The following is a 20,760-nucleotide window of genomic DNA, read 5'->3' on the forward strand; positions in this document are numbered from 1 at the left end:
AGACATTTCATGACCCAACTAGACAACATCATCAGGGCTAGAAGGGGGTGGGGTGTGTACTGATGATGTTACCTAGTTGCGCCATGAAAGGTCCACAAAAAAAGCAACCAAACTCAGAGGGTACCAAGAATCCCCCATTTCAGCCTTAGTTGTACCTATTCTCTATTATTGGTGTCGTGACTGGGGCCATTCTTAGGCAGAGACAGCTGAGCCTCGCTTGCATTCTGCATGGGGCCCCCTGCATACATGTAAAATGCCGTCTGTCCCAGAGCTGCAGAATTAAAACAATTTGTGCAAGTAGAATCCTTTGGAGAGAGACTGTCAGTGACGCAAATGCATATTTAAATTAAAGCTCTGTCGCATGGCTTTTACCTGGCTAGATTACAAGAATGAAAGAGGAACAAAGAGCAGTTGAGTTTTCTGCAGAAAATAAAGCAGCTTGATAGCCGGCTGGCATTTTTTACATTCTCTCACAGAGCTAAGGATGGGCAAAGGATGGGCAGACTCCAAAGGGAAGTTCACACTGTTCAGTTTGATGCCCCAAAGTCATCCACCTCCTGACCTGCGATGCCACTTTGCCTAACTGGCTAAAACCCCTGCAGCTCAGTTTCTCATCATGTATTAGGATGAGTATGGACTGCCCTAAGCAGGAATCCATACCTTCCATAACAATCGACCATCTGCAAAACCAACCTGTTAGTTGGAATTACGTTGATGCTAACCGACAGACAATGGCACACAAGCAGAGGCCAAGAATGAGAGTAGAAATGGAACAGAATAGAATAACAGAGTTGGAAGGGACCTTGGAGGTCTTCTAGTCCGACTCCCTGCTTAGGCAGGGAGCCCTACACCACTTCAGACAAATGGCTGTCCAACTTCTTCTTAAAAGCTACAAGTGCTGGAGCAAACACAACTTCTGGAGCCAAATTGTTTCACTGATTAATTGTTCTGTCAGGAAATGTCTCCTTAGTTCTAGGTTGCTTCTCTCCTTAATGCCTTTCCACCTGTTGCTTCTTGTCCTGCCTTCAGGTGCTTTGGAGAATAGCTTGACTCCCTCTTCTTTGTGGCAGCCTTTCAAATATTGGAACACTGCTATCATATCACCCCTAGTCCTTTTTTTCATTAAACTAGCAACAATTCTAGCAACCGTTTTTTTTAATATGTTTTAGCCTCCAGCCCCCCAATCATCTTTGTTGCTCGTCTTGCACTCTTTCTAGAATCTCTTTTTTACATCATGGTAACCACAACTGGATGCAGCATTCCGAGTGTGGCCTTACCAAGGCCTTATAAAGTGGTATTATAACTTCACCTAATCTTGATTCTATGTTTATGCAGCCTAGAACTGTGTTGGATTTTTGGCAGCTTGCAGCACCCAGCTGACTCATATTTAAATGATTGTCCACTGGACTCCAAGATTCCTCTCACAGTTACTACTATTGAGCGAGGTACCACATATACTGTACCTGTGCATTTGTTTTTTCTTGCCTAAATGTAAAACCTTATTTTTTTCACCCTTGAATTTCATTTTGTTAGATAGCGCCCATCCAACAAAGTCTGTCAAGATCCTTCTGTATCTTAAGCCTATCTTCTGGAGTGTTGGCTATTCCTGCTAGCTTGGTGTCATCTGCAAATTTGATGAGTTCTCCATCTATCCCCCCATCCAAATAATTAATAAAGATGCTGAAGAGCACTGGGCCTAAAACAGAGCCCTGGGGTTCTGCATCCCTCCCTCCATGTAGATGCAGTTCCATTGAGCACTACATGTTGAGTGCGGTTGGTCAGCCAGTTAGGAATCCAGAGTAGGGTAATTGCCTACTCTGTCCCTCCAGCCCTTGATGTCTCATGCATGCAGGCTCTCCTCTTGGACTACCCTAAGGAGGAATCCCTACTTTCCATAACAATCAGCCATCTACAAATCCAACCCGAAGCACAGAAGACCTCACACGAGGGCCACCTCCACAAATTGGAAGCATGTTGATGCTAATCTACAGGCAATAGTGTGCAGGCATAACCTTGCCTACTCTAGCCCTTCATCCTTAGTGCCCCATGCCTGCAGGCCCTTCACTGAGAAGTGGTTTGCACCAGTTTAAAACTTGCCATTTCCCTATTTTTTGCTTGGAGACTGAAGAGGAAGACTTGCACGACACCCCAGGTTTCTGGTCTGCCTGCTGTTGGCAGAGTGGCAGGTAGACTCTGTTCTCAACTCTGACAGCCCTCCCACTTTAGCACTATGGATTGTGTACTGTTTCTTTAAGTTAGTAGACCAAATCTTAAGGTTTTTCAGAGATTCATTATTGTCTATTTTGAGAGTTGGGATCCTGATATGGCACATCAAGCACTATTGGTCTACTTTTAGAAGCCTCAGGGGTGTCAAACTTTATTGAGGGACACATCAGCGTTGTGTTTGACCTTGGGGGGGGGGCAGCCAGGGTGGTGTGGCCAGCTTGACATCACTCATGTCAGGGGTGCCTGTGGGGCCCTCAGTGCCTCTGCCAGCCAAAATGGGCTCCCAATCTCCATTTTTGCTGGCAGAGGGTTGAGGAGGCCGTCCACCCAAAAACAGAGATTGGGAGCCCATTTTGGCTGGCAGAGGCACTGCAGGCTGGTCCTTTGCTGTTTCCAGGGTGGCGCCACGGACCAGATCTAAGCACCCCTGAGGGCCGGACCCCCCACGGGCCATGAGTTTGATACCCCTGCTCTAAATGGAAATTGCAACTCACTGGAAACTGAGTAATAACCTCCTAAGGCAGAAGTGTTTATTCTCTGAAAAAGCAATTCATTGCATTGGGAAATCAGATTATAATTTGTTGATATTTGCTTTCTATTTTGTTTTGTTTTTTACACTTTTCAGCCGTTAAAGATTTGGTGGTTCTTCTCTCCCTATCTTGGTATCTTTCAGGAAAGGTATCTTTTATTTGCTCTTATATGTTATGTCAAAGTGTTCAAATTTTTAAATATAACCAGGATCGTAATTTGCTTTTGGATCTCACATGGGATAAAGCTTCCTGTGTAGTTTGAAGAAGCCATCGCAACCTTGGACAGATCATTTCTACTCTTTTATGTTTCAACAATTTCACACGTAACCTGAAGGATTTAAGCATGTATGCGGGATTTAAAGCTGTCGTCCCTCATCATTTTCAATCAGATGCATCTGCTTTATCCATAGTATATTCAGCTATAACTTCAACTAAATATTGCTGTCTGAGCCACTGCATATTTATCAGAATTCATTTCCAATGAGGAGGCTCGAGAGCTTTCCCCCCAAGTAAGCGTGCAGGGAATCACACGTTATATTTGTGCCTCTATACAATGAAAAGCATTCATCAACACAAGATGTTATTAACAGGCAAGTAACGTAACGGTATGGTGGTCCATGGGCAGCCGTTGCCTACCAGGCCTTTCAAATGAGTCTGAAACAAGAGACTGTGAGTGACTAACCATGAGGGACTAACCATGAGGAGGAGGTTTCAAAATCAGATGCTACCACCAAGAGATGCTGCTTAACTCCTCCTCATCTTCCTCCTCCTCCTCCAGGGCCTTCCCAACTCATCCCATGCCCTGTTTGGTGCTACTGTCAAGCCTAGGAGAGACCTGGCCTTGCCCTAATCCTTGCACTGGATTTCTCAAGAAATGCAAGCCAACATGGTTTCCTTGCCAAGCAGATGACCTCCAACTGGAGATGCCCCCAGAGCCTGCTCCATTTGGATTTTGGCACACAGGAGCCACCCCTGCAACCCCTCAGATGGTGAAGCGGGTGGGCTGCCCTTGGGCACCGGCTCTGCCTATCCAACCTATTCCTTAGGCCCTTCCAAGCAAAAAGCCAGGGCCGGCATCTCACAACGGCCGAGCTTTAAACGCACAGCAGTCAAGGCAGAAATGCGGGCTGTAAAGCAGAAAAAGCGATCGCCCTTCTCAAAAACCGGGCTGGCGTTGACCGCGGGCCCCGCGGAGCCGCTCCCTCCTCTTGAGGAGCCGCCCAGCCTGGCCGATTCTGACCGGCCGGGCCGGCCTTTGCCCAACATCATCTCTGCCTTCCTCCGCAGCTGCCCCGGGGCTCCTTCCTTCGGGGCGCTGGGAAAGGCGGCGGGGGCCGAGACTGGAAGCCCCCCCCCCTCGGTCCGTTCTGCCCTGCGGAGTCAGCCTGATGTCCTCTCAGCCCCGAAAACCTCCCGTGGCCCCGGCCGAGGCATCGGTCGCCACGGCAGTTTCGGCCCCTTCCAGGTTGCCCCCTCCCGGCGCCCTCCGGCTCCCGCCGCCCGCGCCAGACCAGGCGCCCCGCGGAGACCACGCCGGCGCCTCTCCGGGCGCGCCGCCCCTGCTCGCAAAGCGGCGATCTGGCGGGCGGCGCCACCGGCCACGCTCGGGACTGGCGGGACTCAGCCCCGGCGAGAAGAGCGCTGCGGCGGGGGCCCCGGGCGGCAGGAGCGGCGGGCGCTGCCGCAGAGGCGCAGGGAGCCGCCACCGGGCGGGCTGCGCAGGGCTGGGCGGGCGCGCGCTCAACGGAGGCTCTGCCGGGCTCCCCGCCGCCCCTTCCCGCAGGAGGCAGCCGCCGCCCCGCTGCTTCCGGAGAGGCGCCCGCAGCAGCAGGCACATGGCGGGGCCGGCGGGCGGCGGGGGTCTCGGCGGAGGGCGCTGCCGGGGAAGGAGCCTCTCCGGCGCCGGAGGGACAAGCAGGCAGCCGGCCCGGCACTCACCTCCTGGCGGCGGCGGGGCGGGCAGGCGATGCCGCGGCGCTCCCATCGGCGGCGCTCCGCGACGGCCCGCAGGCGGGAGAAGCAGGAGCCGTCGGCGGTTGCCCGCGCCCAGCAGGGACGGACGGGCGTCTTCCTCCTCCGGCCTCCCTGCCTGCCTGCCTGCCTGCCGCTCGCTCGCCCGCTCCCTCGGCTGGCCGCTTCCCCGCAGCCGCACGGCTCAGCCGGCCACGCTCCGGAGCCTCGGGCGGAGGGAGGCGGGCACGCCGCAGAGGCTCCGCGGCCCGGATTGGTCGCTCGCCGCCGGATCGGCGTCGGCACGCGCCAATGGCGCGGCTCGCCGGGGAAGGGGCGGGTCCGCGGGCGCCAGAGTCCCGTTAGCCCGGCGCGGGCGCTGCGCTGCTGCCCCGAAGGGCCGGGCGGCGTCTGGGGGAGCTGTCCGCGGTGCCTCCGTCCTCCCGGGCGGGAGCGGGGAGCGGGGCTCCTGGAGGGCTGGGCGGTGGGCCGTGTGGCAGCCTCTCCGCGTGCACCGGCCGCCTCCGTCAAGGCGAGCCTGGTTTTTGCACGGCGATGGAGCTCCCGGTTCGGCCGCAGGGTCTGCTTCCCCCGGGCAACATCAGCAGCATCCCAGCCGTGGAGCCTCCTGGCCGCGGTCCGTCGCCGGGCTAGTCTGGGAGGAGGAACGCCCCGAAAGCCGAGAGAGCTTCGGGGAGCCTCAGCTGGCAGGAGCCGGGTTGCCTTCGCAGCGGAGCCCGAAAGACCTCTCGGCTCCCCCTCGCAGCAGCCGTGCGGGGCCAAGGCCTGTTTCTGGCGGGGCCTCCTTCGGGCTCCCTGCTCTGCCGGCCAGATCGCCTGGCAGGCTCCCCGGAGATCCACCCCCAGCCAGGTTCTCGGGTTGGCTTGCCCCCTCCAGGGCCTCCCCTTCCCCTCTTCCCAAGGGGGGCGCCTCAGACCTGATCGTCTGCAGGGGCTGGATTGTTTCCTGGCCAAGTTGGCTCCGAGAACAGCCTCATCTGCTGCCCAAGCCACAGTAGCCCCCTGCTCGTTGATCTCCTGTTAAACAGTTCTCTCAGCAATGTGCAAAGGTCTTCATGGTCCAAACTCAGAAGAGAATGGAAGGGATGCAAGGGAGTCTAAGCATTGTGGTTTAACTATAAAGAAAGGCAAGATCAGGTCCGGCAAATGAGTCGGGGTACCAGGCCTCTGGGCCTTGGAAAGAGGAGCCCCCCCCCCAGGAGAGCAATGACCAGGCCCAATGCCTGTTGGGTCATCCTAAAGGACCAGCGGAGGCTGCTGCTTGCAGGGAGGCAGTCAGGTGGAGGTGAAGAGTGGGAAATGCCAGGGATGCCTACATGGAGGTTTGGGAGCCTCACAGGCCAGTGGAAGGGCGAGTTTCTCAAGTAGCTGACAAGTCTACCACAGCCACCTGGGATGAGTGGGGGCATTAGGTGGGGGTGTCACTGCACCCTCTTGTGGGTGGCCAGCGGCTCCCAGCTGGATAGTCATGGAAAGCAGGACGCAGGAGCAGAAAGGCAAGGCTTGCTTATCTGTCCATCAAAGGCGAAGGGGCTGAGATGAAGCCCCTTCTTTGCAGACATTGCTGTTGACCCCAGAGGACTGACCCTTAACCTGAGCTTTGGAGAATCTACCCTGAGGTTTCCATAAGCTTTAAAAGGGCACTTTTCAAGCAGTGCTTAGTGTTAAAGAAAGAATGATCAACATTCCATTCAGAACAGGATGAAAGGGGCTTTCAGCACCCACAGTAAGAAATTCTTGGAAAGGTATATTTTGGGCATGCCAGTGGACAGCTGCCCTTCCTTGCATTTAATTATCCTTTGCACTTAAGTCGGGATGTGGGCTTGAGGGGTTGTTAGGTACCTAGGATGGTTTGAATCCTGTGAATACTCCTGTTCCAAGCGCAACAAATGTGAACTCAGCACATCTGACTAATCTCCCTTGATTATTGGCTTCGTATGTTCTTTTAGCAAGTAACGTTCATAATTTAATCAGCCTCTCATCTTCTGTTAGTCATTTTTATTCTAAAAACTAAACAGGCTCATAATCTTGTAAGTCTTTCCCTCACACGCCTCCTCCCTCTGCTTTTTAGAGACTTTTCCCCAACTATTTCTCTTTACAATTTGAAAATGTAGGAGCGAAGGTAAACTTATCTTTGACGGTGTGTTTGTGCCCGATGGTTGTCCCTCCCTTCCAGCATCTTTTGCATTCTCTTTGCTGTTTGCAATGCCCTTTGGGTCTGGCACCTTTGGCTTCCTCCCTCCCTCCCTCCCTCCTCCCTCCCTCCCTCCCTCCCTTCATTCCAGTCTGCCGGTTGACCTTCCCATGTCAGCATTAAGGCAGGCCTCCTTCCAGATGCCTAGGGCTGGTTCTACCTTTGGCCATCAGCACTTGGGCCCAGCTCTGGCAGAACCTGAGCCACCGCCTCCTGAGCATGGAGCCTGAGACCCAGAGGTTGATTTCCACCAGGAATGGTCAAAGTACCAGAGATGTCTCCTGAGAAGTGTCCGCAGAGTTTCCCTGGTTGCTTTCTTCTCTTTGGGAGCATAGCACATATAGTCCCATATTTCAGGTCGGCGTTTGGCATTATTTGCCCACCCCCTCATTTGGATATGTCAACTTTAGAAACTGCCCATCTCTCTCTCAGAGCAACTCTGGTCGGCGTGCAAGTAAAATATAGAATGATAAAAGCGATATATATATATATATAAATATTGCACTGATGCCTTCCACAGAGAAAGAGTCCTGATGTAGAAGCCAAGCAAAATTGGCAATAAACCACAGATGAGGATTGTACTAGGATCCAGGTGTGTTTGGATTCAAGTGTCGTTGCTGGCCGGGGGATGCCGTCAAAGTCCTGGCCCCGTGGCCTGGGGAGGAAATGATTCAGGCTCAGTCAGGCAAGATCAAGAGGCTGACCTTCTTTGGGAAGTTCCATCATCCACTCTCAATGGGAGTTTGATTCAGCCTTTTTTCCCTCTCCTTTTGTTCTTTGCCCTTTTTTTTCTTCTCTTATTTTAAGCAATGTGGTTTTTTTTAAAAAGGAGGAGGGGAAGCAAGATGAGTGGATGGTTTTAGAGAGCTGGATAGATGTCTGCAGACCTAAGAGAAGGCAGTAACTGAAGGCAGCGGGGCCAATTGGGGAGGGGGGAGAAAGGGAGCTAATGGGGCAGCAAAGAGAGGAGGAAGAGGATGGGTCGGGCTTAATGCCGAGCAGAGGTTGGGCCCAAAGAAGGAGGACTCTCTTCTTCCAGGCCAAGGGCTACTGAATGCCATGATTGCCAGGCACTTGGCAGCTCAGAAGCATCTGCGGGGGCGAGAATGACAAAATGTGACATTGTGTAGAGGACGAAGGGAATGGCCTTGAAGGACCGGAGGAAGAGATGCTACCAAGGCAACAGTCAGTTAAGAGGGGCTGGAGCCCCTGCCGAGAAAATAATGGGAGAAAAGGTCTCCAGCCCCTCCTTAGTTCACAAGAAGACAGAGGCACATTCAGCCTTGCAAAGTATCTTGCTATGGTGGTTACAGTCTCTTCTCTTCTATTGTCTAGTCTAGTCTAGTCTATTCATGCTGCCCATCACCCCAACGATGTAACTGACATTTGCTACAATAAGAGTAATCCTGGCCTATATGGCATTGTTTTCTTAGTCTGGTCTATCTTATTAGGCTGGGCCCCTTTTAATTAATTAATTAATTAGATTTTTATCCCACTTGTGTTACTTTATAAGTAACTCAAGGCAGTGGACATACCTAATGCTCCTAAAAGACCGAACTAGCTGATTGTACAACTGTCGAATATGGTAACACTGGTATCAAGGCTCCACTTACTAACTGGGGTTTACTCCCTTAATCCCATAGATCCCATATCCCAGGCAATGGAATCGTTGCCTTTGGAATCCATTTTTCTTTCCCAGGCCAATATATAATTGTGTATATAAGCATAAAATCTGCTCCATCAACCCATAGACAAGGTAACCATTGTCCACCTGGCTGCACTTAATCTAATTCTTGCAGCTGCTGACCTACAATGGAATAAGGACCATCAATCCTCTGGAATATAACGTACAGGGATTAGCTTTCAATCAGATACCAAAACTTAAAGTACCTTATTCTGCAGTTCTTTAAACCAAATATGCTGTCATCTTATATGTACGAAAACTTTAAAACGTTGCTTTTGCATCGTGACTGCATCTTTGAAAGTGTTCTAAGCATCTTAACTGACCCACAGTGTCCCATGTGCTGAATATTCTCTTACCATTTGCGTCTGTTCAGTTGAATCTCTAATTATGCCGGGCTGCGTATTTCTTTTCTTCTGATCCCTGGGAAAACTCCAGCTGGCCCTCAAGGAGGCTCCTAAAAGTCAGGATGGCAGCCACAAACAACATACAATCAAAGACCCACCGACCTGCTTCCCCCCCCACCGTACACGTTTGTAGCCATCGTCTTGTCTTTTTTTGATCCCCACGTAGACACCACAACCCCGTTTGCTGCCAACAACACGTTGCTTCTGAACGTGACCCCTCTTGCCGCATAGCTACTGGGGCAACCTCATCTTCTCTGCTGCTGTTGCTGTTAGCCACAGAGCAGAGGTTGAAGGGCAGCCCCATTTCTTTAGTAAGCACAGGGGCCCCACCTCAGAGCCTACACCCTCCCACCCCCCCAATCTCCATGCAAATCACGGCTAGACTTCTTCACCCGATATGCAAATTTCATCGTTTTACAACGCATCAGAGTGTAGAGTTCAGGGAGCATTTTGCTTAGAGAAGAGAAAGATAAGCTACTTACCACTGCCAGGACACTGGGATAGACTAGGGGAGGGCTGACAAACCGAACCTGAGCCCCCCAAAATACTGCAGACAGATGTTCCTCAGGACCAGGAAGAGCAGAAGACCCTCCTCCCAGAAGAGCGGGGCTGCAGCCAAGGGTTCTTCCCTGAATCCACCTGTCTTCAGCGATGCAGGCAGACTCCCTGGCACGCAAAGCCTCTGCCCAGTTTCTGCCAGCCCAGACCCTCCTGGGACCAAGAGTGCTGCCTCTCCCGATTCATGGCCTAAGAATCCCACAATTGTCTTCCTTGGTGCAGGGTGAGCTTTCAAAACAGCTGCCCGATTGTTGAGCAGGGCAGCTCAAAGCAGCCACGTGACTTGAATCCTGAAAATGCCCCACTGTTCTCCCAGGAGCTGCCACTGGTCCCATTTCAGCTGCCGTCCTCAGCCTGCAAATTCTGGAACAGCTTCGGGTCCATGAATTATCTTCCTTTATCTCCTGTCAGGAGATCAGCTGGGGGACCAGTCCACCTGGGGCCGGTCTGCAGCCGAGTGGCCCAGGGGTGGGTTCTGGCTGGCTTCAATGCCGGTTTGCTCGTGTGTGCACTTTGTGTGGGCGTGCATTGGATGCATGCTGCGCGCACATGCACAGTTCAATTAAAATGGTTCTACACATGGACAGAACACAAAAACAAGATGGCGGCAGCAACCAGGAAACCAGTTGGGGGGCGTGGCAGGCGTGGGTTGCTGCCGGTTCCAGTGACCCAGGCCACCAGACCATCACCGGTTGGGCCGAACCGGGCCGAACTGGTAGGAAGCCACCTCTGTAGTGGCTGGTCTGAGCCTCCTCAGGAGCAGCCCCCTAACTCTGGCCCTGTTTCCTGGGCTTCCTTTGAGAAAACAGTTGGCGAAAGTCTGTTCCCCCAGACGTTGCTCCAGTACAAGGTCTCCTTTCAACACGCCCGTTGTTTCCTTTTATTGCCTTTCAAAATGAAATCTGCTTTAGTTTTGCATTTGTCTGGTTTTTAAAAAAAATATATTTATTTTTATTTATTTATTTATTGAATTTATATCACCGCCTATTCACACATGGGGACCCAAGGTGGCTTACAGAATATAAAGCCTCATTTAAAACAATACAACTAATAAAAAAGAATCAAATAAATTAATATCGTGTCGTATCATCACCCCTCTGCTCCTGCAACAGCAGATCACACGAGCCATTGAATGGGCTCCATCCCACTCTGGGTTCCCCAGGCCCACTGGCAGAGTCAGGTCTTCAGTGCCTTCCAGAAATGGGGGCCGTTTTGATCTCTGGGGGAGTGATATTCCAGAGAGAGAGAGAGAGCCACCGCGGAGAAGGCCCTTCTTCTGGGTCCCACCAGGTGTATCTCCCTCAGGGATGGGACCCGCGGCATTCCCTGCCTCCCAGCTCTGATGGGTAGATGTGACCGGCAAGAGATGCTCCCTCAGGTCACCTGGTCCCCAGCCAGGAAGGGCTTTAAAGGGGACAACCAGCACCTTGAATTGCATCCGGAAGCAAATCGACAGCCAATGCCGCTCCTGCAGGAGAGGTGATACATGTGCACAAAACCATGCGGCCCGTTGCATTTTCTACCAACTGGAGCTCCCGGATGCTCTTCAAGGGCAGCCCCCTGTAGAGCGCATGTGCAATAGTCAAGGTGGGAAGTGACATGGGCATGAGTGACAGTGAGTAGGGATTTTTGGCCCAGGAAAGGGTGTAACTGGCGCACAACCCACCGTTGTGCAAAGGCCTTCCTTGTTGCAGAAAATGACAGGCTTAGACTTCTCAGGATACAGGAAAAGTTTATTTGGCAGCCAGGTTCAGAAAGCAAGCACATAGCTAGCATTGGAAATTCTGAACAATCTTTATTATCGAAGCACGCATTCTTATACATTCTCAAAGACAGTGTAACACGGAAACACTTAACTTATTTCTTATTGGTTACCTTGGGGAAAAAGCCCTATAAGGAGATGGGGGTCTTACTTCTCCTTTTGTTACAGGTAAGGGCTACGTGTCATTAACAAACTTTATTTGAACCTTGTGGTTTTGGACTTTTGACATAGGGACTTTTACTGGAACATGTTGTGGTTGAAGGCTGATGACATTTCCCTGTCCCTTTAAGCAAGCTTCCAACTGTCCCTTTTATGCCACGTCTTCATTCTTATTTTTTAATCCATATTTTATTCTACTTTATTTTCCCCCTTCTAGACTCTATTAAGGCCCACAATTGAGTCTAGCCTGTTAGATTAAAAATATAAGCATGCAGGATACAGAATAGCAAAAAAAAAGCAAGAGTACAAGGAATACACATCTTAGGGCTTATCTTCCGGAATCACTTTCTCTACTTCCAAGAGGGCAATTTGAATAAGAAGGACGCGCCATCACTTAACTCACCACAGGCCAAGATATACATACAGCTGAGTATCATCAGCATATTGCTGAAATATTTTTTATTTAAGTATTGCATCATGAACATTTTGTTTCTGATTTTTAAAAAACTCTAAGCCATTCTGGCAAGAATTACAACATAATTCTGCTCCATCTCATTTTTTCCCCAAGTAGAGATCTGTGGCTTGCTTGGGCTTCTCATTGCTCTGAAAAAAAGAACAGTTTGTGGGTTTGTTGACAAATATACAAATTGAATAACTTGCAACAGAAGTTAACCTAAGCACCTTCACATCCATTTCCAAGGTATTTTCTCCCCTTCCGTGTTTTTTTGTTGAAGAAGCCAGACCTCCGTTCAGCTGTTTGTCTCTGGAACTAAAACCTGCAGATTAACTTTTGCTCCTTTTCACAAAAGGTCAGAGGCCTGGCCTACATCCAAAAGAGATGGGTAGTGTGGAATCACCATAATTAATCCGCTCGCATTAAATGGGAAAGTCTTCAAAACATTGTCAGCCAGCTGGAATATTCTTATATTTTCCTGGCACTGTTTCCATCTTTCTAGGATCTTTGAGCTCTACGGAAGAGCAGCACAAGATCCAAAAGCATAAATGTTATTAGCAGGATCCCCTGTATTCCGTGTAGCCTTTGAAAGGGTCACTTTTGTCAACTACTTAATTGTCATTTGATCTACCACCACCGTAGTCGTTCATCATCATACAACTTCAACCAATTTAATGTAAGAGCTGGAAAATGTCTCGGGGAATAATTTATTATATATGGTTGTACGGAAAGTTTGAACATCCGTGCATTGATTGAATGGAGAAATCTCCTGAAAATTAAATCACAAGCTGTATATCTAATTAAGTCCCGCAGCCTTAACAAGAAATATGTTCAAAGCCTATACAAACCAGCATAAATAGTATCAAGGATTATGAACTGATTTAATCAAAAAAAGGCTTACACTTTTGTCAAAATTCCTAAAGTTTATAACAGAATTCAGTTCCAAAACACCTTTTTGAAAGAGGTCCCAATTTTTTTCTTGCTAATCAACTATGAGAATAACTGAGCTGTCAGATTTTTCCTCCAGCATCCAGAAGTGGGGTTTGCCCTCTTGTGACACCTGATGAATTTAGGCTTTCCTTCCACCTATTAGATTCGTCCTCAACAATATCAGTGACTTCCCCGATGCTTTAGCTTCCTGCTTGGTAAATACAGGACTGTAATAATCATCTGGAAGGGATCTGATTAGACTATTCAGGACACCGAGTCCTGAGTTTTAATTTTCCTGTTTGGAAGTTAGTCACGCCACATTAGAAATCCAAAACTTCAAATAGCTGGCAGGAGGTAGACCTGACCACACTGTGAGATCTCAAAGAATCTCCCTAGATGTCCTCAGGACCTGGCTATATTTGAGCCACGAACAAGGGGTCAACCTATTGACAGAACAACAAGCAATGGATGGAAACTAATCAAGGAGAGAACCAAACTACAAATGAGAAATTTCCTGACAGTCAGAACAATTAATTAATGGAACGGCTTGTCTTCAGAAGTATTGGGTGCTCCATCACTGGAGGTTTTCAAGAAAAGACTGGACAGCCATTTGTCCAGGATGGTATAAGGTCTCCTGTTTGAATGGGGTTGGACTAGAAGACCTCCAAGGTCCCTTCCAACTCTGTTATTTTGTTATTCGAAGTGCATTTGGGGGCAACCAGTGAAGGAGACACCATTATCCCCTTCGGCAGTCTGTTCCATTCTTGAACAGTTGACCATTCTTCTTGAAATCCAATTGAAGTCTTCCTCGTAATTTAATCCCCATTACCTCTGGAAGAACACAGAACAATTCTGTCTCTTTGTCTACATTACTGTACCATCCCTTTCTTGGACATCGATCACATTTCCCTACAGTCTTCTTCTCCAGGCCTTTCCAACCACTCCTGACCCCATCAGTATTGTCTTGTGAACTTGCTTCCCCTCCAGTCACAGAAGGTCTACTTTGCCAATGGCCTTCCCAGAATGCGGTGCAGGGAATCTTCTACTTATGAGTCAATTTACAAGAACATGCAGGGAATCCTCGACCTATGACCACATTTTGGACCAGAATTTTCATTGCTAAGGAAGGAGGTTGTGACGGAGTCATGCCTGATTTTACAACCTTTTATTGGATGGTTGTTAAGTGAATCACTTAACGTTCCTAAGTGAACTGGGCTTCTCCCATTGATTCCACTTGTGAGAAGAAGCTTTTGGGGGAGTCTGCAGGGTCATGTGACCTTGGGAGGATGCAACCATGGTGGCCTGAACCAAAGGCCTGAACTTTCGTCACGTGACTCTGGGGATGCTGAGTTGGTTGTAAGTAGGAGGACGGGTCTTAAGTCGTGTTTTTTTAGTGCCATTGTAACGTGGAATGATTGCCAAATGAAAGGTTGTAGGTCGAGGACTTCTCGTACTAACTTGTCTCCTGATCAAGAGACCTTGACTGGATTGAGTCCTAGTTTGTTTGTCCACGTGATCATATGTGGTCTCTCCCATCCCTTCTTGGGCTATTGCAGGGGTCTCCAACTTTGGCAATTTTGCAACTTGTGGACTTCGACACCAGAATTCCTCATCCAGCCCTGGTTGGAGACCCCTGGCCTATTGACTAGGGCCAAGCGTGAAGGTGGAAGGTCTCATTGAGTTCAGGCATGTGCCAACCTCCCTGGTATTCCTTTGGCAAGAGACTTTGTCCTGGGGGGGGGGGGCATGTCTGTAAGGATCCCCAGCTCTGTAGGGCTTTTTGTGGGGGCTTCATGTAAGTATTTCAAAGTGGAAAGGACAAAATACTCTCTGAAGGAATTTCATGGGAGAAGATGGAGAGGCTGAGCAGGAGTTTCCCAGGATGCTTCTAGCGTGGCCTCAAATGCTGCCCTGCATGATTTCTGAGCAGCCCATCCATCCAGATGACTCACTGAGGTTCAGAAGCTCTGAACACGATTTGTTTTGGTAATATCCAGCTCCATCCTCAAAGTCTACCTGCCTCTTTCATGACAATGAAAACCACTGCAAACATCTTTAGAATTGCAGCTTGGGGCAAGTGTGTAGAATTGTTGATTAGAAGGTCACCTCTCCTTCTCAGAGACCTCCCAGAGGGGAGCTTGAGAGCAGAAAGAGGCCACCATTTTGACCAACAGTGCAAATATTTCCTTAAGATAAAAAAAGAAATCACACGAAGCACCATTTTTTATAGCACCGTCTGTATGTTCTTCCCTGGGCTCTCGTCATAAGTGGTGAATGCCATTCCCCTCCATGGTAAGGACAGCAGAGTAGGAAGAGAATCCCAGGAGGCCACCCCTGCGATCGCGTTTCCTCCTTTCCGCTGGACAGGAGAGGGAAGGCTAAGTTGTCCTTTGTTCTTGCAGTGGCCGTTGGGATAGTGGAGAGCGGTTTGGTTTCGTCTCTGGTGCAGAAGCTGAAGACCGAGAAGGAGGACATCCAAGAGCTCATCCTGGACACCCTCACAGGCTGCCTGCGAGTTGAAGCCTTCGAGGCCTTGGCTACAGGATCTGTTTCCATCTTGAAGGAGAAGCTCCGGGATCCCTCGCGGGCCATCAGGTGCAAGGCTGCCCAGGTCCTCATGGCCATCAGGTGAGGCATACCAGCACATGGCACACCTCAGAGGTGCGGAGGGCGGAGGAGCTCCAGGGTAGCTCCATGTCTGCCAAGAGTGGTTTCCCTCTGGCCTAGTTGACTGGTCAGAAGGGCAAGGCAAGCAGACCAGCCTCAGCTGACCCAAAGGGATGGTTTTCCCACTTCAGTGTCCCATTGGAGGGGAAGAACATGGTCTTCAAAGAAAACGTCTTTCCAGACCTGGTCACCCTGCTGGAAGATGAGGATGCGGAGGTGCGAGCCAACGCTGCCGGGGCCATCATGAATTCGGCAGTGACCACCCAAGGTGAGTGTGGCCACGGGGCTCAGCCCATTCTCTGTGGGAGAGAAGGGGGGGCTCTCAGGGACACCGCCGGGCAAGCCCCCGGCTGCACTTAAGGTGTTTCCTTCTCACCATTTTTAGTAGAGATTTTATTTACAGTAGCGAAAACAAGTATAACTTAAACTCAGGAAAAAAATAAATAAATAAAAAGTGCAAGGAAACATAAAAACAGATAGAGGAGTGATATCTAATTTATCACAATTAAAAACAATTAAATGTAGTATAATTACAGTTATAATTGAAAATATACAAACTAATATAAACCAAAGAAAGAGAAAAAGGTGGAGGAAAGGAAAATAGAAAAATAGAAAAGAAAGAATTTAGAAAAGAAAAAGAAAAAAGCTTACAAAAGTTACCCCCACCCTTCATCACAAGTATAAACAATTTCAGTAATTTTTCACCTCCTCTTAAATTATAACAAATGCTCTCTTCTTCCCATATCCCATCTCTTTACATAAATCTATGTAAAGCATCATCATTTCAGTCCTGATGTCAAGTCCATTATGTTTCCCCAAAATTGACATATCTATTTTCTTCTTGATCAAATAAACCAACTTTATATTCACTCTCCGCATGAGGAGCAACTGCCAGGGCACATGTGGGCCATCTCCCCTCCTCTCCTTACCCAGACGGGTTCCATAGAACTGATCTATTTGCCAGTTCTTTGGCCTTTCCTCCACTCGTTGTCTCTATTTGAGACACGTCTACTTTGCTATGCCTCCAGCAGAAGTCTCTGGGCTGCGCTTATTATCCTGGGAAGAGGGAAGGGCTCGGGTATGTTTAGAGAAGCAGGACTGGGGTTTCCTCTGTTTCCCCTTTACTTTCAGGATAATTTTGGCAGTTTTTACTAAAACCCTGGGTTTTAGTGCCAAGGGGGCTCGGAGGCCCACTCAGACCTTCTGGCTGCAGCTGCTTCCATCTCACTCTTGGCCTCGTCTGTTCGTTCCCTGCTATGTTTTTCTCCGTTTCAGGGAAATATGCTGCTATTAATGCAGAAGCCATCGAGTATCTTCTGCCTTTGATCCACGATGACAAGAGCAAAGTCCGCCTCTATGCTATCAAGGCCCTGACCATGTTGTCAGAAGCCCCAGAAGGCCGCAAGACTCTGCTGAAGCACGTGCCGGAGTTCCGGAAGCATCTGAACGACTCCAGCGAGACCGTGCAGAGAGCAGCCCGGATTGCCATAGAGGTCATTGAATGGAAGCCTTAGGAAGCCCTCTTGGCAACGGGCAATCAACTGACAGCAACCCTGGGGCTGTAAGGACCCGTTTTGTGTAAGGGGCATCTGGCTGAAAGAGAACTGGCAGCTCCCTGGTGAAGGGTCTGGTCTCCTTCAGGGGGAAGGAGGAGGGGAGCAGAATGAGAACAGCCTTTGAAGCCCTGAATGGCACAGGGCCAGGCGACCTGATCAACCCTCTCCTCCCACTGGGTCAGATTGGCAGAGAGGACCCACTTCGGATCCTGTCAGTCAGAGAACTCCAACTGGGGGGTGGGATCCAAAAGAAGCGCCTTCCCTCTGGAACCTCCTGCCTTTCCCTACCCTCCCTCCTGGCTCTGCTGGTTGGCTTGGGGTCCAAAGGGGAGGGGGCTGCTGGATTGATGGCAGACTCCACCTCCCCCCCTGCTCTCTGCCCTCCACCCGTCCGTCTTTTTCATTATCATATTGATGTGTTCCCATTGTGTTCTTTTTCTTTATTTTATTGTTCTCTTTACTTCTGATCTGTTTACACTCTTTTCATTTCTTCCTTTTTATTGTTGTAAGCCACCTAGGGTAGCCCCTCTATGCGAGATAGCAGGCAAATACATGCATTTAACTAAATTTATTTATTAATTTATTTATTAAACAAATAAATACATTGGGGAATGCAGAGATTTCACCAACAGGCCAATCCTGCTGATGTGACAGCATCCTGGCCTTGTGTCTGTCAGGAGAAATGAATATTGTCCTCTACAACAATTACAAGAATTATATATGCCTCAAGTCCAGGTTGATGGCCTCTCTTCTCCTGGGAGAGAAGGCCTAAAGGCAAGATGCAAATCTGCCCATGCTCCAAATTCACCAAGACAGCTAAAGAATCCTTGGGAAAGAGACAGGAAGCCTGTCAAGAAGAAGTCTTGTTCTCTGGAGGCAGGAGTCTGTTGGTCCAATAGCACGTGAGGAGGGACGGGCTGACCTAAGGGAAATGTGTGGGAAACATGGGATGGGATGGGATAAGGCAACCATCTGTCCTAATTGGTCCATGAAGGAATAAATGGTGATGATTTAAGGAGGCTATAAAGGATTATGAAACACTGGCAGGGACGTGGAAGAGCTGGGACGGAGGTGGGATTGTCTTCACTCTGTCCAATATAATTGTTGAAATAATTTGCTTCAACAAATAAGAGAGATGGCCCAGGAAGAAAGAGAATCCTGGAAAGGAGGAGCAGCTGGGCAGATGTTCCTGGTGGGAAGGGGCCGGGTTCTTCATTAAAGTGAAGCATTTCTGAGAAGAGGCCCTGGCAAGAGACGAGCTGCATGGCATTTGTGTCACTTGTTTCTAAGTGAGATTCTACCGCAATCTATCTTGGCGCCAGTGTTATTCAACACTTTTATTAATGACCTGTACAAAAGGATTGATGGGCTGCTGATCAAATCTGCAGGTGACACGGAATTGGGAGATCTACCCAACCCCCACCATGACAGAATGAAATTGCAGTTTATTTTGAACAGGCTGGAAGGTGCCAGAGGGAGAAGTGCAGGGGAGAAAAGGGTAGGACACAGACAAGCTGGGGGTTTTATGGCCTGGAAACACGGCATCTGAGGAGGACGTAGTTGAGCTGGCATTACGACATACCTACTAGGAAGGCTCAGGTGATTCTGGCTTGGATCAGAAGAAGCTGCTTCAAAGGGGAGGATTTCCTTCTGTTCTGTGCTGGTGAGACACTGCTGGAGTGATTGATTATAAACACAACCACAATCCCACTTAGCAACCGCTTTGTTTAATGTCTGAGTTGCCCAGTTATGGTCACAAGCTAAGGGCTATCAGTATTTGCCATCAACTCAGCATCAACTTTTAATGATCACATAGATAGACCTTCTTCAAGATAACCTATCCCCAACCTTGACCTTGAGAGCTACAAAGGTGCATGTCTTGCTCCTACAACCCATCTGCCTCACTGCTGATCGTCTTCTTCTTCATCTGTCCCAGGGGTGGGTTCCTGCCAGTTCCAAACCCTTCTATAGAAGAGGTTCCACAAATCTACAGCTCCCTCCCCCCGCCCGTCCCCACATCATCAAGATGAAGAGCGAGAGGAGGAATTCTGGGAGTTGAAATCCACAAGTCTTAAAGCTCTCAAGTTTGAACACCCCTGGGGTTTTTTTTTTCTAAAGGGTTAGGGGTGCAAGGGTCTTGTAACTCGACAGCTTTAAGACTTGCATGCTTCAAATGTCAGAGTTTCTGAGCCAACATTTTGGTTGCTAAGCAAGAGCGTTGTTAAGAGAGTTTCACCACATTTGGCCACGCCCACCCAGTCACATCACCAGCAAGCCACTCCTACCCGGTCACATGGCTGGCAAGGCACTCCCACAAAGCAGGCCACACCTACACAACAGGTTCTAAAAAAATTTGAAACCCACCATTGATCTGTCCTCAGGGTTGTAGACTTCAAGAAGGCTTCATCTCACATAGTATGCCCTAATTGCTACTCTACTTGAGCTAGTGTATGGCACCTTGTTTGGCTGCTGATTGCTTTGATGCTAATGGTCGATCCTAAAGGACAGAGGCTATCCACTACTTCAGTGTCTCCTTATCCATCGTGAGGGCTGTTTACAGTATGTTTAATTCAATTTTTCTTTCTCAATACATATTCAGATGGAGTGCTGTGTATAATTCTGGGCAGAACATTTCCAGAAAGATATGGGCAGATATCCAGAAAGATATTACAAAATTGATACAAGGATTTGAGGATGTGACACAGGAGGACAGGCTGGAGAATCCAGGAGTGGCTCAGCACCTTCAGGTACTCAACACCAATCCCCCTCAGCAAACAAGCACACCCACAAACATACAAAAACACCTTCCGTCTAAGTCCCAAAGGGGCCTCCCTCAGCTGCTCTGACTCATCCAGCTAACCCACTTCTTGGTGTCTCGTCCTAAACACGCCACCAAAACCCTTAGCTGATGTTTCTTGTACACATCTACAATTCTGCTGATGGACTTTGGGGGCCTGGACTCTGGACAGTCCTTTCATCATTTCTCAAAAGAAGAACGTAGTTTGGTTCTTTCCTTGGAAATTTATCACAAGGAAGTGGCGGTGAAGTTATTTTCAGAGTTCCTAAAGGTAGATGAGGAGCTTCATAGAGGAAGAAAACAAGGAGAAATCTCCTGGTGTGAGAGCTGTTGAGCAGTAGAACAGTCTTGAATTACGAGTGCTCCATTCCTTCAAGTTGTCAAGCGAAGGTTGGATGCCTTCTGTCTGGGATGGCACAACAATTCCTACTCTGGGCAGGGTGTTGGACTAGAAGGCCTCCATAGACACTTTCAACCCCGGGGTTTTATTATTCCCTGACTGTATTGCTTCCCTATTCCTCTGATGAGCAAAGAAGGATAATGTTCCTTGCTTGCTGTCCCTTCCCCATAAGATGGGGAGAGACACAATAGGCTTGAGTAACCACGAAGTAGCTTTCTGCTTGATATCAGGAAACATTTCCCAACATTAAGAGCTGTTCAGCAATGGAACAGGGAGCCTCAGGCGACACGGAACTCTTCCTTTGTGGAGGTGTTTAAACAAAGCTGGGACAGCCATCTGTCAGGGAGGCTGCCGTATTGACTAAAATGGTATTTAATGGATTCTTACCCCAGGCAGGAGTTGGACTAATGTTCTCCAAGAGCAAATATGCCATCAAGGACTGGAGCCAACAATGCAGAGGACAAGTGG

General features: G+C 49.1%; 2 protein-coding genes across 2 annotated transcripts in view; one reads left to right on the forward strand and one right to left on the reverse strand.

The window, feature by feature from the left end:
- Positions 1 to 4,931, reverse strand: part of GNAZ (G protein subunit alpha z) — a 64,956-nt gene extending 60,025 nt beyond the window's left edge. The window contains exon 1 of the mRNA XM_081966771.1: positions 4,695 to 4,931. The gene's annotated coding sequence lies outside the window, so the exon portion shown is untranslated. The remainder of the gene's footprint in view (positions 1 to 4,694) is intronic.
- RSPH14 (radial spoke head 14 homolog) overlaps positions 1 to 17,592 on the forward strand; it is a gene marked incomplete at its 5' end in the record, with an annotated part of 89,104 nt that extends 71,512 nt beyond the window's left edge. Inside the window, 3 exons of the mRNA XM_081966772.1 lie at positions 15,275 to 15,500; positions 15,671 to 15,807; positions 16,815 to 17,592. Coding sequence (XP_081822898.1) covers positions 15,275 to 15,500; positions 15,671 to 15,807; positions 16,815 to 17,053 — 602 coding nt within the window. The 3' untranslated portion in view covers positions 17,054 to 17,592. The remainder of the gene's footprint in view (positions 1 to 15,274; positions 15,501 to 15,670; positions 15,808 to 16,814) is intronic.
- Positions 17,593 to 20,760: the final 3,168 nt, after the last annotated feature.

The sequence above is a fragment of the Natrix helvetica genome, assembly GCF_964273705.1.
Source record: "Natrix helvetica genome assembly, chromosome: 14".
NCBI classification, from domain to species: Eukaryota; Metazoa; Chordata; class Lepidosauria; order Squamata; family Natricidae; genus Natrix; species Natrix helvetica.